This window comes from Salvelinus fontinalis, chromosome 2 (genome assembly GCF_029448725.1).
Source record: "Salvelinus fontinalis isolate EN_2023a chromosome 2, ASM2944872v1, whole genome shotgun sequence".
NCBI classification, from domain to species: Eukaryota; Metazoa; Chordata; class Actinopteri; order Salmoniformes; family Salmonidae; genus Salvelinus; species Salvelinus fontinalis.
Window position 1 is genome coordinate 40466701 of NC_074666.1, and position 25454 is coordinate 40492154.

A 25454-nucleotide genomic window follows, 5' to 3' on the forward strand; every position below is an offset into this window, starting at 1 on the left:
GGCATATGCAGAATTTGGTGGATGCCAGGTGCATAGAGGCTAGGGAGGCTCAGAGATATACAGTAGAATCAATCATGATGTATCATATGCAGAGGCTGTAAAATAGATTGCTGGTAATCGGGATTTATTTGTTTTTTACATTTTCTTTTCTTAGTAGTACAGAATTAGGCAGAGCATGATTGAATGCACACTCCAGCACAGTAGGTGGCGGCATGCACCTTGAACGTTTGTTTGCGGACTGCAATGATATCATAGAAGAAGAAGATGCGGCACGTGTATAACTACAACCAGTTAGCAAGTTGGAAATGTCAGAGTTCCTAGTTCAATTAGCATGTGAACGACGCTAGCACGACGCTAGCATCGACGCTAGCACGTCGTGAAACACACCTTTCACGTCGTTCATTATTTTCCATAGAACGCACAGCCCCTCGTTGAAACACGCGAGAACTTGACGAAACGTGAAGAAATCCGGTGGAGGTGGATGAGCAACACTGCACTGTGACTGGAGCAGAGATGGATGGAAAGGTAGGGGGTTAGGAGTTGAGGATGGAAAGGTAGAGGGTTAGGAGTTGAGGATGGGATGGAGTGTAGTTGTGGAGTGTAAAAAGGTGGAGGTAGGGTAGTCAAGGTTAATAAGACGAAGCCTGAAGAGCCTTTGTAGGTCTTCTCAGAGGAGAGTTGATGAGGGAAGTTCGGTTCGTAATGTTTTGACTGAGATATGTATGACAAGGCGCTCAAACTCAAGCAGGTACGGTGCATTCGTTAAGTCTTCTGACCACTTGACTTACTCCACATTTTGTTACGTGACAGCCTTATTCTAAAATGGATGAATGTTTTTAGACATTTTTGCAAATGTATTAAAAATAAAAAACAAATACCTTATTTACATAAGTATTCAGACCCTTTGCTATGAGACTCAAAATTGAGCTCATGTTCATCCTGTTTTCATTGATCATCCTTAGGATGTTTCTACAACTTGATTAGAGTCCACCTGTGGTAAATTCAATTGATTGGACATGATTTGGAAAGGCACACACCTGTCTATATAAGGTCCACAGTTGACAGTGCATGTCAGAGAAAAAAACAAGCCATGAGGTCGAAGGAATTGTCCGTAGGAGCTCTGAGACAAGATTGTGTCGAGGCACAGATCTGGGGAAGTGTACCAAAAAATGTCTGCATCATTGAAGGTCCCAAAGAACACAGTGGCCTCCATCATTCTTAAATGAAAGAAGTTTGTAACCACCAAGACTCTTCCTAAAGCCAGCCGCCCGGCCAAACTGAGCAATCGGGGGAGAAGGGCCTTGGTCATGTGACCTCAAGGACCTGTTTCCTCCAGCATCTTCACATGATCCTTTGCTGTTCTGTGATTGATTTGCACTTTTCGCACCAAAGTATGTTCATCTCTAGGAGACAGAATGCGTCTCCTTCCTGAGCGGTATGACGGCTGCGTGGTCACATGTTTATACGTGCGTACTATTGTGTGTACAGATAAACGTGGTACCTTCAGGCATTTGGAAATTGCTCCCAAGGATGAACCAAACGTGTGGAGAGCTACAATTTATTTTCTGAGGTCTTGGCTGATTTCCCTATGATGTCACGCAAAGAGGCACTGAGTTTGAAGGTAGGCCTTGAAATACATCCACAGGTACACCTCCAATTGACTTCACTTTGGTTAGCAAACCTATTCATTAATGGCCCCTCTACTCAGAAATCAAGTTTTCCCTCCATCCCTAGTTTGCATCTTTCCAACAACTCTCAGATAAATTCCACCTTCCGAATAGTCATTTCCTTAGATATCTACAAGTGCGCAGCTTTGTCCGTGACATGACCTCAATTCCCCACTCTTCCTGTGGCCCCTCCTACTGATTCATTTTCCACACCATCCCCAACAGTAAAAGGTATTATTTTTTATAGCTATGATAAAATGTACTCTTCATAATCCTTCATTCACAGCTATTAAAACTTTATGGGAACAGGATCTAGGTGATGAGTTTACTGATGACAAATGGGAAGATATTCTGTACCATGTCCACTCCTCTTCTATTTGTGCTAAACATTGTTTGATCCAATGCAAAATCCTCCACCGCACTCACTGGACTAAACTCAGGCTCTCCAAGATCTATCCTGATGAGGTGTCGTCGGTAAGCTCCTGCTTCATTAATACATATATTTTGGTCCTGCTCTTCTCGACATAACTATTGGTCTGCCATCTTTGATACCATATCTAAAGTATTACAAGTGCATTTTGCGCCTACTGCCAAAACATCATTATTTGGGGGCCACATCATTACCTGATACTATTACACTACCAAAATACACATATTTGTAGCCCTTGAGTTTGTTGGCAAGAATGTTGATTTTACTTCTGTGGAATTCGCCCTCTCCTCCCTCTCATTTTGTGTGGATTAAAAATGTCTTACACTTTAGTAAATTGGAGAAGATAAAATGTACCCTTCTGACAAATTCTACCCGAATGTGGCAACCTTTCTTTACCTATGTAGAGACACTGAAATTTCCCTCCACTCTACAGTAAACTGCCGACCTAAGCTGTGTATTTAATTTATCTACCTTTGTGAGTGTTTAATATTATCCTGTCTTATTATAATTTTCTATTCGTTTTGAAGACTAGCCATGTTTTTTTGTGTGCACTTTGTTGTTTCTAATGTATGTTTTGTTATGAAAGTATTACTTAAGTATTTAACATTTTCGAATGGGCATATACATTCCTACCTTGTTAAAAAAGCATGTTCCCATGGTATATCGAATGTATAAAAATCACATGTGCAATGTACTGTATTTCAAGCATTGTTTACTGTAACTGAAAAAAATACCAATAAAAAGAGTAAAAACAAAACAAAAAAATACAGTTTCTTGAGGAGTTACCAGCCAAACCTGATGTGATATGGAGACATGGCTTAAACCTACTCTAGATTTTGTATTACAAGGTTATGTTGCAGTCCGTAGAGATGGGGGGGGGGGGGGGGGTGCTACATTTATGAAGCAGACAATCCCATATACAGTGGGGAGAACAAGAATTTGATGCACTGCCGATTTTGCAGGTTTTCCTACTTACAAAGAATGTAGAGGTCTGTAATTTTTATCATAGGTACACTTCAACTGTGAGAGACGGAATCTAAAACAAAAATCCAGAAAATCACATATGATTTTTAAGTAATTAATTTGCATTTTATTGCATGACATAAGTATTTGATCACCTACCAACCAGTAAGAATTCCAGCTCTCACAGACCTGTTAGTTTTTCTTTAAGAAGCCCTCCTGTTCTCCACTCATTACCTGTATTAACTGCACCTGTTTGAACTCATTACCTGTATTAAAGACACCTGTCCACACACTCAATCAAACAGACTCCAACCTCTCCACAATGGCCAAGACCAGAGAGCTGTGTAAGGACATCAGGGATAAAATTGTAGACGTGCACAAGGCTGGGATGGGCTACAGGACAATAGGCAAGCAGCTTGGTGAGAAGGCATCAACTGTTGGCGCAATTATTAGAAAATGGAAGAAGTTCAAGATGACGGTCAATCACCCTCGGTCTGGGGCTCCATGCAAGATCTCACCTCGTGGGGCATCAATGATCATGAGGAAGAGGGATCAGCCCAGAACTACACGGCAGGACCTGGTCAATGACCTGAAGAGAGCTGGGACCACAGTCTCAACGAAAACCATTAGTAACACACTATGCCGTCATGGATTAAAATCCTGCAGCACACGCAAGGTCCCCCTGCTCAAGCCAGCGCATGTCCAGGCCCGTCTGAAGTTTGCCAATGACCATTTGGATGATCCAGAGGAGGAATGGGAGAAGGTCATGTGGTCTGATGAGACAAAAATAGAGCTTTTTGGTCTAAACTCCACTCGCCGTGTTTGGAGGAAGAAGAAGGATGAGTACAACCCCAAGAACACCATCCCAACCGTGAAGCACGGAGGTGGAAACATCATTCTTTGGGGATGCTTTTCTGCAAAGGGGACAGGACGACTGCATCGTATTGAGGGGAGGATGGATGGGGCCATGTATCGCGAGATCTTGGCCAACAACCTCCTTCCCTCAGTAAGAGCATTGAAGATGGGTCGTGGCTAGGTCTTCCAGCATGACAACGACCCGAAACACACAGCCAGGGCAACTAAGGAGTGGCTCCGTAAGAAGCATCTCAAGGTCCTGGAGTGGCCTAGCCAGTCTCCAGACCTGAACCCAATAGAAAATCTTTGGAGGGAGTTGAAAGTCCGTATTGCCCAGCGACAGCCCCGAAACCTGAAGGATCTGCAGAAGGTCTGTATGGAGGAGTGGGCCAAAATCCCTTCTGTAGTGTGTGCAAACCTGGTCAAGAACTACAGGAAACGTATGATCTCTGTAATTGCAAACAAAGGTTTCTGTATCAAATATTAAGTTCTGCTTTTCTGATGTATCAAATACTTATGGCATGCAATAAAATGCAAATTAATTACTTAAAAATCATACAATGTGATTTTCTGGATTTTTGTTTTAGATTCCGTCTCACAGTTGAAGTGTACCTATGATAAAAATTACAGACCTCTACATGCTTTGTAAGTAGGAAAACCTGCAAAATCGGTAGTGTATCAAATACTTCTTCTCCCCACTGTAGGTGTGTAGGAGAGGGAGTTGAACAGTATGTCGTGGTAGAGGTGTGTTGGGAGGGAGGAATATAGTAATAGTGAACTTTTACAACCTGTGTAAGAGACTAGAGTTGATGGCCCTTGGGAATGTAGAAGGTCAACATAAGATACGGGTAATGTGGTGTGGGGATTTTAATGCTCATAGTACGCTCTGGGGAGGGTTACGGACTGATGTAAATGGACAGGAGGAGCTACTGGATGGCCAGGAATGACCCAGTAACTGGAAATGAATCTGCTCTGGATCTAACTTTGATATCAAGTTCAATGGCTGGCAGATGTAGTTGGGAGGTTTGAGGAATCTACAGGGGGTAGTGATCACTATCATATGTGTACTGTAGGATTGAGGGTTTAAGAATCAGTTGGAAATTGATTGAGGAGATGGATATTTGAGTCGGGTAGAGTAGGTTCAGTTTCAGGAGTTGAGTGAACAGGAGCTGCCTACGGCTGATATCAAATCAGTTATAGAAACAGTGAATGATGGAGTAAGAGAAGCAATATTAGGGGTCACAAGGCAGGTGATTCCTAAGGGCACAGGGAGGAGAAAGAGTGGACTGAGGAGTGTAGAGAAGCTGTGACGTGTAGGAACAGGGCTTTCAGAATGTTGAAAAGATAGTTGCAGTGAGAGCTGGAGATAGTTGCAGTGAGAGCTACTGAGAAGGCAGCGATGTTAGCCCAGGCATTTGTGAAGGTGCACAGCAGATTATAATCTGACAGAAGAGGGGCAACGTGGGAGAGATGGGGTCAGAGGAGAACATCCAGGGTTCCTGGATCAGAGAGATGGTGGGGGATGCATTAGCTAAAGCTGGGATAACATCTCCTGGGAAGGATCAGATGTGTTACATCACGATGGCTCATCTCAGTGACACTGCAATGGGGCCTTTACAATAAAGTGTGGAAGGAAGGGAAACTGCCTGGAAGTTGGAAGCAGGCTGTAGTGGTGCCGATACGGAAACTAGGGGAAACCCTACTAGTGCTTCAAGCTATAGGCCGATAGCGTTGACATCTCATGCATGTAAACTTATGGAAAGGATGATAACGGAAAGGCTGATGTATTTTCTGGAGTAGAGGACTTATGTCACCTGATCAAAGTGGGTTCAGGAAAGGCAGGGGAATGATCCTGTACTGTCCCATGAGTAGTCATACAGAAGGCACAGGCAAATAAGGAGGTGGTGGTAGCTGTTTTCTTTGATGTAGAGGTTTATGATATGATGGGGAAGGAAGGCAGGGTTTTTAACTGGAAAAGGGATTTTATTTTTGGGTGATCAATACAAGTAAGGGTGGGGAGCTATATCAGAAAGCGATGAGGTAGATAATGGTACCCCCCAGGGAAGTATCATTAGTACTTTGTTGTTCTCCATTATGATTGATGATGTATTCTCCTAGGTGAGACCTGATATTGGGAGGTCATTGTTTGCGGATGATGAAGAACTGTGGAAGAGAGGGTGAAATATTAACCATACAGCCAGAAGAGTTCAAGAAGTGATTAGTGAAGTTGAGCAGTGGTGGGGTTTCAAGTTTTCAGTTGAGAAAACAGACTGTGTTTTTTTTTTTCTAGAAGGAAGGTTTGGGGGGAAATCTACTTGAAGTTGTATGGAAGGAATATGGAGAGGGTAATACATGAAGGTTACGTATGTAACCAAGGTTATGTGAGCTATTGGATCACTCCAATCCTCGTCAGCGATTACTCACTTCGAACTGGACGATGTATCCTGCCGAGCGGAAAGATACCATTTTGGAGTGATCCAATATAGTGTTACATAACGAAGGTTACGTATGTAACCACGGTTATTTGAGCTATTGGATCACTCCAATCATCTTGTTGGTGATCTACCATATTGGAGTGATCCAATAGCTCACATAAACGTGGTTACATACGTAACCTTTGTTCACTCACTCCCTAGAGCTAAATCGAGGGCTGAGGGGACAACTGTTGTGATTGGACCCCCACTTAAGATGACAATCAAGCTGCATCCGGTCTCGACAGGGAATAACCTGAGGGAGGCTAACGCCAGCAAGTGTAGGTAGCTGCATCACAGGAATTACTCTTTTAATGGACGTGTCGAGAGAAGTGGGAGGATAGGGAGCACTGATGGGAGGATCAGGCGCTGAATGATTTCTCTGCGATTGGTTACGGTTTTGATTGAGTGGTGTTCCTGAACGTGTCACTTCAGGCCAGCCTGGGGATGAAGTTATCGTGTGAAACAAGATCGGGAGAGCTAAAAAGGCGCGATCTAATCTTGATAGAATCATACTGTGTCAGTTGAATGTTAACAAAACACAAATAACAAACATCTTAAACTAAAATTCAAATAAAAGTTGTCACTTTTTACCGATACATATTACGTCTATAACTCATAACGTCTGTTTGGCTATCATATGATGACAATAAAATTGTGTTTTGTTAATAACACTTATTATAACTACCTTTGTAGGCTTATTATTAGGCACCAAACAGACAATACAGGTTTTTCATTTACCAGTAAATCTATATTTCCTTATTATAGCTCACGGCTATCGTCAAAGGATGACAAAGTTTTTGGCTCAATAAACTACTCTTGTAGAATCTGGTAGCCAACCACCTTAGAATGGGAACTTCTGGGCTCGGTATTGTATTGACATCCTATTCAATGACAAGGTCAAAAATAAAATCTATCAATATGACTCCTACCAGAAATCCACTGTAGGCAACGTAACATATATAATGTCATGTTTCTATTATGAAAATACTGTCAAATTAACCTAATGACTTCTACATAAAGTTAGACTGAAACCTTAAAGTGTGTTAACTAAACTAAATCAACCTGCTTTTCTGTAAAAATTAATTCATACATTCTAATCAGGTCCATTCACAGGCTCAAAAGACTCCTGTGAGGGCGGGACATTTCCTAGCGACAATAGTCCTTGCAGTGCTTCTGCTTCTGCCGTGAAGTCATGGAGCCCCAAAAACTTCTCAGCTGCAAATAGTGATCTCCAGCTTCTTAGACCCTTGTGCTGTACAATTAATCCCTGTGGCTATAAATGCCACAAAATCCATTTTCTTCACAATGAGTGTATCCAGATCACTCGATTGACTTAAAACACTAGGAACTGGTTGCAATGCATCCACTGCCATATTTTCAACACTATTCACCGCCTCCACATAGGTGATCTGCTGCACAGCCCTGAACCTTGACACCTCTACCTCTTTCACCCTAATAGGGCACTCAAGGAAGTCCGGACTGAATGACAGATTCTTCAATACTATACTTCTCCCGTCTGAAAAGATTTGACACATGACCATATCCTTTACAATTCCCACACTGTAATGGTTAGGACACAAATGCTCTCACCACATACCTCACATGTCCAAGCTTCACATATTAAGGTAGAGTCTCCTCAAACAACAATATCGATAGGCTTTTCTCCTTCCTTCCATTTACCATACGGGTCAGGCAACGTGCCACTCCTGTGATTTTGTGACTATGGTAGTTGTCATCTATATCCAACGAGACTCCAGCTATAACTCCTTTGGCAGGTGCCCTGCTCCGAAGAGCAATACGTTACTTCTGACGTGGACAATTTTGCCAGACCTAGTGCATGCTTCTTCTGTTCTTCATTAACACAATTAAACAAAACAAGGATGCTTCTAGTCACCTTGATTCAATCCACTGCTTTCTTCACAGTCCTCGATATTACAAATGGATTTTCCAAATGAATCTCCTTGTCCAAAAAACACAGTCCAATAAGAAAAGCATTATTGGACAGGTCCTTGTCTTCTACTGCAACTTTGGCTCGTTTTGTTCCATTCTTTGATTTCACTATTTTCCATTAAATGTCGCACACTTTACTTGCCGCACTTTCAGATTCAAGCACAGTAGCCATTTCCTCTCTTTCCACCCAACTGTCACTGATCTTGATTGTCCCATTTCTCCCCATCCTCCCACTTCTCTCGACACGCCCATTATGACTCACTCCAGCGAGGCAGCTACCTAAGATTCAGCGCGAGGTGGAGAATGAAGATGTGCGAGAAGAGGCCATCCGCATCTGCCAAGAAGTAATGCCTGCAGAGAAGAACAAAGTTGGTGATACCATCGACGTTGTGCAAGAAGAAACAGCAAAACGATTCAAGACCAAGGGGTATCATCATCCTCTTCACTGCCAGATTCTACAGGGATGCTGTCTGGAAAGCTGCTAGGAAGAACGCCTTCCTTCAGAGCCATGGTATGCGTTTCGCCGAGCATCTCAGCCCGGAGGACATAGAAAGAAGGAACAAGTTGTGGCCAACGATCAAGATAGCACGAAATGAGGGAAAGGCTGCTTACTTCGTCGGAGGACGAGGCTTCATCAACGGTTCAGAAATCCACATTCCTCCCTAAAATCTCACCAGAAGGAACAGGTTGATGGTTTCAGCCATGGTATTCTCATTTTCCTTATGTTGTTTACCTAACAAGCATCAGGTGACTATTTTTCAGGAATACTCAGGTACTTCAATTTATTAGTTTGTTCTTGTTTGACCAGAAGACCTATTTTGTTTACAAACTTACGAAGAAGATTGAAAGCTGTATTTATTTTTTATGTATACAGTAACTAAGATACTGTTTTAAAGGGCATACAGGTCTGCTCTGACTTTACACGGTTATTGTTCCATTTAGTTATTAATACTTATTTCCAAAAAAATATCTTAGGAACGTGTATATGTAAAACATTTTTTATTCAATTATTTTATGATCAGTTTTCATATGCACTTAAAATAGTAGGTACCCTTTTATTTAAATTATTATTTTGTATTTTATGTCTCAGAATAGTTCCTGATTACACTAAAGAGGGTTTTTAGTCTCTCTTACTACAAGAACCCTTGGTTTGGTCTTGAACATAATTTTCAGTTGAGTTGAATTTCAAAGCCGGATAACGTCTAGCTCAAAGTTGATGGAATAAGCTATTTTCACTTTAAATTGACTTAAATGGTGCAGATCTCGGTTCCTTATCGTTTACGTTCACTGCTCCTACGTCTTTGACTCATCCTACTACAGTATATAATCTTTGTTGTTTTGTCTTTGTCTTTGTTTCGTAACCCCCTAGCATTAAGAGAAACTAATGTGAACCGCAAGGCCTTATTTTTATTTGCTAAACAATTTCGAACAGATTTTTGCTTTCTTCAAGAGTTTCACTCAATTTCGGCTGATGCCAACTTATGGAGGTTATAGTGGCGCAACGATATTTGGCTTTCCCATGGATCTGAACGCTCCGCTGGTGTCACTACAATGAAAAATACCTTTGGTGGTAATATTCTACACTCGGAATCTGACCCCTTTGGTCACTTTGTCTTGTGATCAGTTACAATGACATTACGCTCATTACTGTAAACTTCTACGGTTACAACACCAAACATGAGAATGATGAGTTGCTTGAATCTATAGAGAAACACATACTTCATTGGTTATCTAAATTTCCCAATTCGTTATTATTGATAGGAGGGGACTTTAACATTACTATAGATAATTCAACTGATAGATGGCCCCCAGGTAGACCAACCAATCAGAATTTGGGTTTAATACTTTTTATGGAAAAGTTTGATCTTACTGATATATGGAGAGAGAGGTTTCCGGCCGACAGATTATTCACTTGGAGTAACAAAACAGGTTCCAGACAATCCAGAATAGATTTTTGGCTTATATCCAAATGTATTGATAGTGAGTGTGTTACTACAAATATCTGTACTACTCCCCTCACAGACCATAGGGCCATTTACATTGATATCAAAATATTTACCCCTGATAGTAACCTTGGCAGAGCTTCCTACTTGAAGCTAAATAGCTCATTATTAAATAATGATATAGTTAAATTTGAGGTTAAAGATCTGCTCTCACACTTTTGGGAAAGGGCTTGTGAAGAAAAATCTTATTGCAAGAACTGGGAGCGCTTTAAATTTGAGGTGTCCAAATACCTTAGAAAATATGGTAGTAATCTTGCTAAGACCAGAAGAGCTGAGTAGGAAAAGGTGATCGTTAAGATAACTTCATTTTCTCAGAGGTCCCCAGCCGGCCTCTCGGGGGAGGAGAAGATGGAACTAATTGAGTTACAAAATAAACTGGATAATATATATATAGATTAAAAGCAGAAGGAGCCTTTATTAGATCTATGAAAAAATGGATTGAGGAGGGAGAACAGAATTCATCCTATTTCTTTAGACTTGAGAAATCTCACTCTAAAAATAACACTATCCATAAATTAAACATTGATGGTGTTATTACAGATGACCAAAAATTAATCGCTAAATACTGTGTCAATTTTTACAGAAAATTGTATAGCTCTATGTACTGTCAGGAATCCACAGATATGTTTTTTAACTCACTGAATAATGTTCACTCTATCAGTGATATAGAATCTAAACAGTGTGATGAACCCATCAAAGTTGAAGAGATTATAGAGTCTATCAAACATCTAAAGAGCAATAAATCACCAGGTGTTAATGGAATTACATCAGAATTTTACAAATTATTTTCTGAACAAATAGCTCCATTTCTTTTTGAAGTATTTTTAGAGAGTATTAAAAACAATGTTCTCCTTCCTACAATGAGTCAGTGGTTAATAACACAGATACCTAAGCCTAAAAAAGAAGTGCTGCTCATTGATAACTAGCATCCAATTTGTCTTCTTAATAATGACTATAAGATATTAGCCTTACTACTTGCAAAAATAATTAAAGAAGTCCTGGATGCAATCATTGTAAAATAAGCAAGGAGATAGACCAGATGCTTTTCAACTTTCTTTGGAGAAACCGTACCCATTACATTAGGGAAACTGTTGTAATGAACACTTATGAGAATGGTAGACTGAATTTTCTGGACTTTACTACTTTAAATAATACTTTTAAGATCAATTGGATAAAACAATTCCTAAGAAGACCCACTTCTATCTGGAATTTTATTCCTCATCATGTCTTCTTTACTTTTGGTGGCCTTAACTTCACGTTGCTTTGCAATTATAATATTGCCAAAATTCCAGTGAAACTTTCTGCTTTTCTATCGGTAGGTTTTCTTGTCATGGTCCTTAATTTATAAACATAATTTTTCTCCAAACAGATATTATATATGGAATAATCGGGATATATTGTATAAAAATACTTCTTTGTTTTTAGAATATTGGTTCCGAAATAATATCCTATTGGTGAGCCAACTGGTAAATGCAGAGGGTCTTTTACTCAGTTATAAGGAATTCTTATCACTTTACAAGGTCCCTGTAACACCTAAAGATTTTGCAAATGTTTTAGACGCCATTCCCTCAGGTGTTGCTCTGTTATTCAGGAACGTGTCAAGACCTGACCCTCAGAGCCTACCTTCTATTGACCCTGTTGACTCATCAGTAGAAAATATTTGTTTTTCTTTTGGTCCATTCAACAACAGAGCGATACGAACCTTGTTTCAGCAGGATGTTGTATCTATACCTTATGTCATGCCTTATTAGAATGGATTTATTGATAATATCAGTTGGGAAAAAGTTTGGATATTGCCACACACATACCTACTTGTTAACAAAATTAAGGAAGTTTCCTTTAAAATTATTCATAAATATTATCCTGCCAACCACTATATGAAGACATTTAAGGAAAACATAAACTCAAATTGCTCCTTTTGTAATGACCACCCAGAAACAGTGTTGCATCTTTTTTGGCATTGTATACATGTAAGAAAACTGTGGCAAGACATCAGTAGATTTATAATTGAACACATTTATGAAGATTTGACACTATTGTGGAGAGATTTACTGCTTGGATTCTTTACATACGATAAAAAATAAGCTGAAACATTTTTATGTAATTAATTTCATTATTCTTTTGGCCAAATTTCATATACACAAATGTAAATTTACTAACAAAAAAACACATTTTCTTACCCTACAAAAAGAAATTGAACTGTATTTTAAGACAGTTAAATACTCTACTAACAAAAAAGCTGTTAGAATTGTAAGTGTATGTATGTCCCTTAAGGTCCTTGTGTAATTGTAATGTGATATTGTACCCCCTAGCTCGATTGTCTATTATATATAATCTATATATACTTGTGTTCCCTTATGTACTTTCTGTATTGATTTGTTGTTAATAAAAATGAATAAAAAAGATTCAGCGCGAGGGCTGATAGGGTAAAAATAACGCGATTGGACTGCTGGCTCTGACTCTTGACTCGTTGACGTACTAGTCGGAAGGAGGAAACTCGGAGGAAACTCGGCCATTTCCGACATGCTAACTGGTTATAGTTATACACGTGACGCACACGTGACGTGTTCAACGAATCAGCAAGTCAGACATTTCCGAGTTTTCTAGTTCCGGACTAGCATATGAACTCGCCAAATTCTCTTAATTTGGGGGTGGACATAGCGGGTTGGATGTATTGGTCACATGACGTATCTACAATTTATCACATGACGTGTATGAGGAAATATCGCAGCTGAAGAGGAGAAAGGTGGATTGTCTTTGCTTTACTGTGGATGTGCTACACATTTTGATCGATATCCGCCAAATCGTCGAAAATGAGTGCTAGTTTGGACATCAGACTGAAAAGAGCAAATAAAGTATATCATGAGGGGGTAAGGGTCAATTTGCCTGAAATTTACATAGTAAGATGTACAGTATAACTATCGATGCTACCAAACTGTAAGAAGCGATGACATTGTGTCACGCTTGTTTGGGTATAAAGCAGTTCACGTACTCAGCAGAAGTAATTCCAAATGGTATAGCTTGAACAAGTGCATCAGTGACAGGTGATACAGTGAAGTGTCAAATAAGTACTTAACCACCCGTATTTTAACCTCTTCTACCCTCGACATGTTCTGTTACTAGCTCGTGTTGACCATTGTTTTACTCCAATTTTATCATTAACTTCACAATACAGTGGCTAGATTAACCCTGAGTTAAATTGCTGTGTTTCGTAGCTCTGGAAACTTGGCAAGTCGTGTGCATGCCAATTGTATTGCTTACTACAGAGCAACCTTTTATGTGTTTGTGGTGAATCGATGATAATGATTATTTTGACTGATTAGCAGTTATCAATTTCTTCAATGTGTAAGGATTCTACTGCCCTCTAGTGGATGTCCTGCGTTGTCGAACATTCTTTTATTTTTTTTATTAACCTTTATTTAACCAGGTAGGCCAGTTGAGAACAAGTTCTCATTTACAACTGCGACCTGGCCAAGATAAAGCAAAGCTGTGTGACACAAACAATAACAGAGTTACACATGGAATAAACGAATGTACAGTCAATAACACAATAGAAAAGTCTATATAGAGTGTGTACAAATGAAGTAAGATTAGGTAGGTAAGGCAATAAATAGGCTGTAGTGGTGAAATAATTACAATTTAGCAAATAAACACTGGAGTGATAGATGTGTAGAAGATGAATGTGCAAGTAGAGATACTGAGGTGCAAAGTAGCAAAAAACAATATGGGGATGAGGTAGTTGGATGGGCTACTTACAGATGGGCTATGTACAGGTGCAATGATCTGTAAGCTGCTCTGACAGCTGGTGCTTAAAGTTAGTGAGGGAAATATGAGTCTCCAGCTTCAGTGATTTTTGCAATTCGTTCCAATCATTGGCAGCAGAGAACTGGAAGGAAAGGCGACCAAAGGAGAAACTGGGGGGTGACCAGTGAAATATACCTGCTGGGGTGGGTGCTGCTATGGTACCAGTGAGCTGAGATAAGGTGGGGCTTTACCTAGCAAAGACTTATCGATGACCTGGAGCCAGTGGGTTTGGCGACGAACATGAAGCGAGGGCCAGCCGACGACAGCATACAGGTCGCAGTGGTGGGTAGTATATGGGGCTTTGGTGACGAAACAGATGGCACTGTGATAGACTGCATCCAATTTGCTGAGTAGAGTGCTGGGGGCTATTTTGTAAATGACATTGTCAAAGTCAAGGATCGGTAGAGTAGTCAGTTTTACGACGGTATGTTTGGCAGCATGAGTGAAGGATGCTTTCTTGTGAAATAGGAAGCCGATTCTAGATTAAATTTTTGGATTGGAGATGCTTAATATGAGTCTGGAAGGTTTAGTCTTTATATTTGTATTTATTTCACCTTTATTTAACCAGGTAGGCTAGTTGAGAAGAAGTTCTCATTTACAACTGCGACCTGGCCAAGATAAAGCACAGCAGATTGACACACAACAACACAGTTACACATGGAATAAACAAACATACAGTCAATAATACAGTAGAAAAAAAGTCTATATACAGTGTGTGCAAATGAGGTAAGATAAGGGAGGTAAGGCAATAAATAGGCCATGGTGGCAAAGTAATTACAAAATAGCAATTAAACACTGGAATGGTAGATGTGCAGAAGATGACTGCAAGTAGAGATACTGGGGTGCAAAGGAGCAAGATAAATAAATACAGTATGGGGATGAGGTAGTCGGATGGGCTGTTTTCCAATGGGCTATGTACAGGTGCAGTGATCTGTGAGCTGCTCTGACAGCTGGTGCTTAAAGCGAGTAAGGAACCAGTCTAACCAGACACCTAGGTATTTGTAGCTGTCCACATATTCTAAGTCAGAACCGTCCAGAGTAGTGATGCTAGGCGGACGGGCAGGTGCGGGCAGCGATCGGTTGAAGAGCATGCATTTAGTTTTACTTGCATTTAAGAGCAGTTGCAGGCCACAGAAGGAGAGTTGTATGGCATTGAAGCTCGTCTGGAGGTTAGTTAACACAGTGTCCAAAGAAGGGCCAGAAGTATACAGAATGGTGTTGTCTGCGTAGAGGTGGATCAGAGAATCACCGGCCGGAGCGACTTCACTGATGTATACAGAGAAGAGAGTCGGCCCGAGAATTGAACCCTGTGGCACCCCAATAGAGACTTCCAGAGGTCCGGACAACAGGCCCTCCGATTTGACACACTGAACTCCGTCTGAGAAGTAGTTGGTGAACCAGGCAAGGCAGTCATTTGAGAAACCAAGGCTGTTGAGTCTGCCGATAAGAATGCGGTGATTGACAGAGTCGAAAGCCTTGGCCAGGTCGATGAGTACGGTTGCACGGTATTGTCTTTTATCGATGGTGGTTATGATATCGTTTAGGACCTTGAGCGTAGCTGAGGTGCACCCATGACCAGCTCGGAAACCAGATTGCATAGCGGAGAAGGTATGGTGAGATTCGAAATGGTCGGTGATCTGTTTGTTAACTTGGCTTTCGAAGACTTTAGAAAGGCAGGTTAGAATAGATATAGGTCTGTAGCAGTTTGGGTCTAGAGTGTCTCCCCCTTTGAAGAGGGGGATGATCGTGGCAGCTTTCCAATCATTGGGAATCTCAGACGATACGAAAGAGAGATTGAACAGGCTAGTAATAGGGGTTGCAACAATTGTGCCTGGATCATTTTAGAAAGAGAGGGTCCAGATTGTCTAGCCCAGCTGATTTGTAGAAGTCCAGATTTTGCAGCTCTTTCAGAACATCAGCTCTGGATTTGGGTGAAGGAGAAATGGGGGTGGCTTGGGCAAGTTGCTGTAGGGGGTGCAGAGCTGTTGACCGGGGTAGGGGTAGCCAGGTGGAAAGCATGGCCAGCTGTAGAAAAATGCTTATTGAAATTCTCAATTATCGTAGATTTATCGGTGGTGACAGTGGTTCCTAGCCTCGGTGCAGTGGGCAGCTGGGAGGAGGTGCTATTATTCTCCATGGACTTTAGTTTCCCAGAACTTTTTGGAGTTTGTGCTAAAGGATGCACATTTCTGTTAGGAAAGCAAAGGCTAGCTTTTTCAAACTGCCTGTGTATATTGGTTCCTAACTTCCCTGAAAAGTTGCATATCGCAGATGATGACATACAAGTAACTGCCAAAATAAAGGAAACACTTGAGAGAAAGAAAGTATATTGAAAGCAGGTGCTTCCATACAGTTGTGGTACCTAAGTTAATTACGCAATTAACATCCCATCATTGTGTGTGTGTCAGTCATCAGATCTCAACCCATTTGAAAACTCATGGGAGATTCTGGAGCGGAGCCAGAGACGGCGTTTTCCACCACCATCAACAAAACACCAATTGATGGAATGTCTTGTGGAAGAATGGTATCGCATCCCTCCAATAGAGTTCCAGACACTTGTAGAATATATGCCAACTGGCACTGAAGCTGTTCTGGCGGCTTAAGACACTTTGCTGGTGTTTCCTTTATTTTGTCAGTTATGTGTATCTTTTCACTAAACCCTCTGGTCATAGTACAGCTTTATGAACACCCTAAACACCAAGAGTGTGATACTTTTTGCATTTCATATTTGTAATCTAATTTATGGTTTATTATGTCAGGAGGTCCTTGCCGGTGTTGTGGCGATAGTTAGTAAAGAGGTGGTCCAGCACCAGGGCATCACTCTCACCATGGAGGGAATTGTCAACCTACAGCTTAGCTCTAAGAGTGTGGGAGTCTTTGAGGCCTTCTACAACTCTGTTAAGGTGAGTGTCCAACGGTATTTCCAAGCCCAAGGATCACCACACATTGAACTGCCTCTTTCACATGATTAGATTATGTTGTTGTTGTCATGGACTGTTTAGTGCCAACATGGAGCATAGATACCTGACCTAAGTCTGTATATCAATGGTTCTGATGTCACAGATTGATCTCTCCCCTCTTTCTGTAACAGCCCATTCAACTTATCACGAGCAACATTGAAGTGGTAAAGCAAGGCAAGGTGCCTGGAGGCAAGACAGAGATTCCCTTTGAGTTCCCCCTGCACACAAAGGGCAACAAAGTGCTGTATGAGACCTACCATGGCGTTTTCGTCAACATTCAGGTAATGACCACAGAGCTGGGGCATGCCCTGCACTTTGCAAATGGCTGTCTTCTGTGTTTTCAGACTGACCTAGATTCTTCTCCATGTCAGACAAGGACCAGCCAGAGAACCATACTATACCTCCCAAAGCAGATATTTCAGTGTCCAAAATTGATTGTGTATGCATTTTGTCTGCCATCTTTGGGTCAGACCTGCTTTAGCTGACGCAGTGCCCATGCTATTTCTAATGACAATTTAAAAGATCCCTTTTATTGTCATGTCATCTGGAGAAATACAAAAACAACTGTGATTGTAAACCTCTCTGACGCTAATGAGGTGTAATTATAGAGACAGAGAGAGAGGCACAGATTGACATTTCCTGTGTTCCAGTCGTTTGTTGTCTCAAGGAAACTGCAACAACAAAAAATACAAGGAAGACTAAATGTTTGCTTAAAAAAACATGTTTTCATCACTGCAGATGTATAGGCCTAAGCAATGAAATAATGTTATTAAAGAGATGCTGAAAGGTCATTTTCCAGCAATCTTACATTTTGCTGGAGTAAAAATAACAAGGCATTCTGTAGTTGCCGAGGCATTTTTACTCTCAAACTGGAGTTTTTTTTGTCCCCTGAATCAGTCAAGCTTCAGAAAGGATCTAGATGTGTTCTGTAGTCTGCAAAATCAATGAGGTATAGACCAACATTTCAATAGTGTAACGCTTGAGCATTAAACCTTTGGGAAAAAATTCTCTAATAGGCTTTGTTTTTGTCCAATAAGAATGTTTACGCTTGAAAAGCTATGTCTTCTGAAACAGTACGATCTAGTAGATTAGGTCTTTTTATTGCTTTCCAGAATAAGCGAGGCATTCAAAAGACAGAGGGGAGGCTCTGTACTGCATCTAATATTAGACCTAAAATTCAGATAGTACTGATGAGGAACCTCATGGGGGGGTGACTTATCAGTCTCAATTCTACCACTGGAAAAGGAATCCAGCTTTATTTTAAGGCAGGCTTTTAGCAAACATATGCCTGTTTCTCCTGACAATATCATGTGAGAAAAAGTATTTGTATCCACAAAAGCCTTGTTACTAATATTAATAATTGTATGGTGTTTATTTTCTCAGTACACCCTCCGTTGTGACATGAAGCGCTCCTTGTTGGCCAAAGACCTGAGCAAGACCTGTGAATTCATGGTGCACTGTCTGGTGAGCTCAACCATCATCCTGATTCAGACCAATATCTCATCTCTTCTGAGAGTCCCATACAAAAACACCACCATAACATGATCTGACGTTGCTTGATTTTAAGTTTCATGTAGCTACAGTAAGAAACAGGCCTGTAGTTTCTCATAATTTTCTTCAATATAGATGAAGTTAAGTGATGTTGTAATCTATAGTTACACAATGACATCATACATGATTACTAGGGGACTGTTCCTTCTCTGGGGCCACGCAGACCATTTACTCATGGTTAGACTGTCCCCTTTCTCTTCTCTCAGCCACAGAAAGCCAAGCTGCAACCCACCCCGGTAGACTTCACCATCACGCCAGAGACCCTGCAGAATGTCCGCGAGGTACAGCAGGCCTGTCGGGAATATGACCAAACACCTACAAAATGTTAAATTACTTTTGGTCATGTAGTGTAGATTAAATGTATGTGGACACCTACTTGTCGACCATCTCATTCCAAAATCATGGGCATTAATATGGTGTTGGTCCCCCTTTGCTGCTATAACAGCCTCCACTCTTCTGGGATGGCTTTCCACTCGATGTTGGAACATTGCTGCGGTGACTTGCTTCCATTCAGCCACAAGAGCATAGGTGAGGCCGGCACTGATGATGTTGGCCGATTAGGCCTGGCTCACAATTCCAATTCATCCCAAAGGTGTTCGATGGGGTTGAGTTCAGGTATCTGTGCAGGCCAGTCAAGTTCTTCCACACCGATCTCGACAAACCATTTCGGTATGAATCTTACTTTGTGCATAGGGGCATTGTCATGCTGAAACAGGAAAGGGCATTCCCCAAACTGTTGCCAGAAAGTTGGAAGCACATAATCCTCTAGAATGTCATTGTTTGCTGTTGCGTTAAGATTTCCCTTCACTGGAATTAAGGGGCCTAGCCTGAACCATGAAAAACAGGCCCAAACCATTATTCCTCCTCCACCAAACTTTACAGTTTGCATTATGCATTCGGGCAGGTAGCGTTCTCGTGGCATCCGCTGAACCCAGATTCGTCTGTCGGACTGCCAGATGGGAATGCGTGATTCATCACTCCAGAGAACGGGCTTCTACTGCCAATGGAAGAGAGCTTTACATCACTCCAGCTGACACTTGGCATTGTGCATGGTGATCTTAGGCTTGTGTGCGGCTGCTCGGCCATGGAAACCCATTTCGTGAAGCTGCCTACAAACAGTTATTGTGCTGACGTTGCTTCCAGAGGCAGTTTGGAACACGTTAGTGAGTGTTGCAACCAAGGACATATTATTTTTACGTGCTACACGCTTCAGTACTCAGCAGTCCTGTTCTGTGAGCTTGTGGCCTACCACTTCGTGGCTGAGCCGTTGTTGCTGCAAGACGTTTCCACTTCACAATAACAACACTTACAGTTGACCAGGGCAGCTCTAGCAGGGCAGAAATTTGACGAACTGACTTGTTGGAAAGGTGGCATCCTATGAAGGTGCCATGTTGAAAGTCACTGAGCTCTTCAGTAAGGCCATTCTACTGCCAATGTTTGTCTATGGAGATTGCATGGCTGTGTGCTCGATTTTATACACCTGTCAGCAACGGGTATGGCTGAAATAGCCGAATCCACTAATTTGAAGGGGTGTCCACATACTTTTGTGTATATATACAGTTGAAGTCGGAAGTTTACATACACCTTAGCCAAATACATTTAAACTCAGTTTTTTCACAATTCCTGACCTTAAGGCCTAGTAAAAATGACCTGTCTTAGGTCAGTTGGAATCACCACTTTATTTTAAGAATGTCAAATATCAGAATAATAGAGAAAATTATTTATTTCCGCTTTTATTTCTTTCATCACATTCCCAGTGGGTCAGAAGTGGGTCATACACTCAATTAGTATTTGGTAGCATTGCCTTTAAATTGTTTAACTTGGGTCAAACATTTCGGGTAGCCTTCCACAAGCTTCCCACAATAAGTTAGGTGAATTTTGGCCCATTCCTCCTGACAGAGCTGGTGTAACTGAGTCAGGTTTGTAGGCCTTCTTGCTCGCACACAATTTTTCAGTTCTGCCCACAAATTTTCTATAGGACTGAGGTCAGGGCTTTGTGATGGCCACTCCAATACATTGACTTTGTTTCCTTAAGCCATTTTGCCACAACTTTGGAAGTATGCTTGGGGTCATTGTCCATTTGGAAGACCCATTTGCGACCAAGCTTTAACTTCTTGACTGATGTCGTGAGATGTTTCTTCAATATATCCACATAATTGTCCTGCCTCATGATGCCATCTTTTTTGTGAAGTGCACCAGTCCCTCCTGCAGCAAAGCACCCCCACAACATGATGCTGCCACCCCCGTGCTTCACGGTTGGGATGATGTTCTTCGGCTTGCAAGCATCCCCCTTTTTCCTCCAAACAAACAGTTCTATTTTTGTTTCATCAGACCAGAGGACATTTCTCCAGAAAGTACGATCTTTGTCCCCATGTGCAGTTGTAAACCGTAGTCTGGCGGTTTTGGAGCAGTGGCTTCTTCTTTGCTGAGCGGCCTTTCAGGTTGTCGATACAGGACTTGTTTTACTGTGGATATAGATACTTTTGTACCTGTTTCCTCCAGCATCTTCACAAGATCCTTTGCTGTTGTTCTGGGATTGATTTGCACTTTTCGCACCAAAGTACGTTCATCTCTAGGAGACAGAACACGTCTCCTTCCTGAGCGGTATGACGGCTGCGTGGTCCCATGGTGTTTATACTTGCGTACTATTGTTTGTACAGATGAACGTGGTACCTTCAGGCATTTGGAAATTGCTCCCAAGGATGAACCAGACTTGTGGTCTACAATTTTTGGCTGATTTCTTTTGATTTTTCCATGATGTCAAGGAAAGAGGCACTGAGTTTGAAGGTAGGCCTTGAAATACATCCACAGGTACACCTCCAATTGACTCAAATTATGTCAATTAGCCCATCAGAAGCTTCTCAAGCCACGACATGATTTTCTGGAATTTTCCAAGCTGTTTAAAGGCACAGTCAACTTAGTGTATGTAAACTTCTAACCCACTGGAATTGTGATACAGTGAATTATAAGTGAAATAATCTGTCTGTAAACAATTGTTGGAAGAATTACGTGTCATGCACAAAGTAGATGTCCTAACCGACTTGCCAAAACTATAGTTTGTTAACAAGAAATTTGTGGAGTGGTTGGAAAAATAGTTTTAATGACTCCAACCTAAGTGTATGTAAACTTACGACTTCAACTGTATAGCATAACTTTTGGCATTCTAGATGTTGGTTTCCTGGGACTTAATCGGTCTACTCCGTCATTGATCAAAATTAATTGAGGGAAACCAGCAGACACCGTAGCAGGAATGTTCAGACCGTTAACAACATCCCATCTTTGTATTACTCACCATCGTCTCCCTCAGAGGAGTTTGCTGCCCAAGTTCCTGATCCGGGGCCACCTGGATGCCACCAACTGTGTGATCACTAAGCCCCTGACTGGAGAACTGGTGGTGGAGAGCTCTGATGTGGCCATCAAGAGCATCGAGCTGCAGCTGGTCCGCGTAGAGACCTGCGGTGAGTCTGACGCTACTTATTGTAGCCCATCTACACTGAACAAAAATATAAACGCAACATGCAGCAATTTAATATTTTACTGAGTTGCAGTTCATATAAGGATATCATACAATTGAAATAAATTCATTAGGCCCTAACGTATGGATTTCACATGACTGGGAATACAGATATACATCTATTGGTCACATACCTTTAAAAAAATAAGTAGGGGTGTGGATCAGAAAACAAGTCAGTATGTGGTGTGACCACCATTTGCCTCATGCAGCGCGACAGCTCCTTCGCATAGAGTTGATCAGGCTGTTGATTGTGGCCTGTGGGATGTTGTCCCACTACTCTTCGATGGCTGTGCGAAGTCGCTGGATTATGGCGGGAACTGGAACATGCACGTCAATCCAGAGTATCCCTAACGTGCTCAATGGGTGACATGTCTGGTGAGTGTGCATGCCATGAAAGAAAAGGGACATTTTCTGCTTCCAGGAATTGTGTACAGATCCTTGCAACATGGCCCGTGCATTATCATGCTGAAACATGAGGTGGGTGTGGATGAGTGGCACGACAATGAGCCTAAGGATCTCGTCATGGTATCTCTGTGTATTCAAATTGCCGTTGATAAAATACAATTGTGTTCGCTGTCCATAGCTTATGCCTGCCCATACCATAACCCCCCCCCTCCACCATGGGGCACTCTGTTCACAATGTTGACATCAGCAAACCGCTCGCCCACACCACGCCATACACTCTGTCTGCCATTTTCCCGGTACAGCTGAAACCGGGATTCATCCGTGAAAAGCACACTTCTCCAGCGTGCCAGGGGCCAATGAAGGTGAGCATTTGCCCATTGTAGTCAGGTCAAGGCCATGGTAAGGGTGACAAGCACGCAGATGTGCTTCCCTGAAACGTTTTCTGACAGTTTGTGCAGAAATTATTTGGTTGTGCAAACCCACAGTTTCATCAGCTTTCTAGGTGGCTGGTTTCAGACGATCCTGTATGTGAAGAAGCTGGAAATGGAGGTCCTTGACTGGCGTGATTACACATGGTCTTTGGTTGTAAGGCCACTTGGATGTATTGCCAAATAATCTAAAATGAAGTTAGAGGTGTCTCATGTTAGAGAAATTAACATTCAATGCTCTGGCAACAGCTCTGCTGGACATTCCTGCAGTCAGCATGCCAATTGCACACTCCCTCAACTTGAGACATCTGTGGCATTGTGTTATGTGAGACAACTGAACATTTTAGTGGCCTTTTATTGTCCCCAGCACAAGGTGCACCTGTGTAATGGTCATGCTGTTTAATCAGCTTCTTGATATGCCACCCCTGTCAGATGGATGGATTTTCTTTGCAAATGAGAATTGCTCACTAACAGGGTTGTGTACACAATTTGAGATAAGCTTTTTGTGCGTATGGAACATTTCTGGGATTTTTTTAAATTTCAGCTCATGAAACATGGAACCTACACTTTACATGTTGCGTTTTTATATTTTTGTTTCGTATATTTAGAGGGCAGGCCCTGGTAGAATACTGTAACAATGCTTCCTTCGAGGGTATCGTTCATCTGAACTGTACGTGATTGAATGAAAGTAAGATTCCCATTACTTTGCTTTCACCAATCTAGATTAGTGTCTAAACAGGACCCTACCCACTCCTATAGAAGTTAATGGCATGTTTTTCCATCTGCGCCAGGTTGTGCTGAGGGCTATGCCAGAGATGCCACAGAGATCCAGAACATCCAGATAGCAGAGGGAGATGTCTGCCACAGCCTCCCCATCCCCATCTACATGGTCTTCCCCAGGCTCTTTACCTGCCCTACCCTTGAGACCATCAACTTTAAAGTCGGTGAGTTAACCTGTAATAAATACAAGTCAAATAGTGCAACAGTTTTACCGATGACTGACAGTTCTGACTTTGTTCCTCTGTAGAGTTTGAGGTGAATGTGGTGATTGTCCTCCATGATGAACATCTGATCACTGAGAACTTTCCTCTGAAGCTGTGCCGAGCGTGAGAGCCCAGAGCTCCACTACAATGGAGGATGGTCAGAGAATAGTGCCGTTGACATGCCTGGGCAAGAACGACCTGAAGTGACCAAGGACTCAAAGTCCAGAGATAGCCAAGCCTACAAGTCCTGGCAGACAGTCATATCTGTTGGCTGGGCTTCCCTGCTCTGAATCAATGACACAGTCTATAAGTACATAATGTTATATGGATGTATGTCTACAGTTCAGAAAAAAAAGACTGAAAAAGCAGAGGATGTTCAAGATTGTGGGCTACCTTTCAATATAATAGTGCAAATGTCAAAATGGATCAAGTAACTTAATTGTGTATCAATTCATGATATCGTTGAAGCCGCATTGTTGCATTTCAGAAGTCTTTTGGAGAGACATTGCCCATCATTAGCAGTAATATGGTCAATTTCTAACTGAATGTTGGCACTGTCAAAATGTAGCCCAAAGAACATTCTAAATGGAGGCATTTCAAACTAACAAGGTATTCAAAATCAACCAAGTTATTAAATGCATTTTAACATTCCAGTTATGTTATCATTGTAAATTGTGTGTATTGGCTTAACCCCAAAGAGCTGGCTCAAGGAGTTAAGCAGCTTCAGTAAATTTTCTACAGTATAGATTGACACATTTTTAGACTGAATCCATATTCCCAAACCATAAGATCAGAGATGGCTGGCTAAAAGTAATGATCTGGTTTTCTGATATACTGTACCCCCCCCAGGACTTGGACCTAATGTCCCAACAGCAGATTAAATTCACTTTCAACGTAAGCCTTAAATAACAGATTTTAGGTAATGCTGGGCTAAGGACCTGATGCATCTGGAGGAAACTCCCATCTTGGTAAATAAAAAGTAGCTACTTACATCACACAATTCACAGAAATGTTTTTGCAGACAACTCTTGTGGACAGACTACAAACAAATGCATCTGACCAAATTACTTTATTTTAGTCTCTGTTAACCCAGAACTAAGTGATATACATGACCAAAAGTATATTAATTTGTATTTATTATGGATCCCCATTAGCTTCTGTCAAGGCATCAGCTACTGTTCTTGGGGTCTGGCTAAATTAAGGCAGTTATACAATTTTAACGTTACAATACATTCCACAACACACAAATTGGACACCTACTCGAACATCTCATTCCAAAATCATGGGCATTGAAATGGAGTTGGTCCCCCTTTGTTGCTATAACAGCCTCCACTCTTCTGGGAAGGCTTTCCACTAGATGTCTGGACTTGCTTCCATTCAGCCACAAGAGCATTTGTGATGTTAGGCGATTAGGCCTGGTTCGCAGTCAGCGTTCCAATTTATCCCAACGGTGTTTGATGGGGTTGA

At 41.5% G+C, this 25454-nt stretch overlaps 1 protein-coding gene across 3 annotated transcripts; it reads left to right on the plus strand.

The window, feature by feature from the left end:
* The first annotated feature begins 308 nt into the window (after window positions 1-308).
* On the plus strand, window positions 309-24640 carry vps26c (VPS26 endosomal protein sorting factor C). Of its 3 annotated transcripts, XM_055874960.1 has the most exons (9): window positions 12955-13212; window positions 16555-16670; window positions 16906-17049; window positions 17238-17387; window positions 18490-18570; window positions 18864-18938; window positions 21965-22115; window positions 23796-23948; window positions 24032-24640. In XM_055874960.1, exons 2-9 carry the CDS (start codon window positions 16584-16586, stop codon window positions 24112-24114), a joined length of 924 nt encoding a protein of 307 aa, XP_055730935.1. In that variant the 5' UTR covers window positions 12955-13212; window positions 16555-16583; the 3' UTR covers window positions 24115-24640. The 3 variants fall into 3 exon arrangements, with proteins under 3 accessions (XP_055730952.1, XP_055730935.1, XP_055730942.1); XM_055874977.1 differs by lacking the exons at window positions 12955-13212; window positions 16555-16670 and adding an exon at window positions 309-525; XM_055874967.1 differs by lacking the exon at window positions 16555-16670 and having other exon boundaries at window positions 12959-13212.
* The last annotated feature ends 814 nt before the right edge of the window (window positions 24641-25454 follow it).

Excerpts from the sequence above, each read along its gene's own strand:
- vps26c (XM_055874960.1), top strand. The coding sequence starts at position 16,584 with ATGGGAGATTCTGGAGCGGAGCCAGAGACGGCGTTTTCCACCACCATC. Across the intron at positions 18,939-21,964 it reads CCCTGCAGAATGTCCGCGAG|AGGAGTTTGCTGCCCAAGTT; the intron begins GTACAGCAGGCC and ends CGTCTCCCTCAG. Across the intron at positions 23,949-24,031 it reads GACCATCAACTTTAAAGTCG|AGTTTGAGGTGAATGTGGTG; the intron begins GTGAGTTAACCT and ends GTTCCTCTGTAG.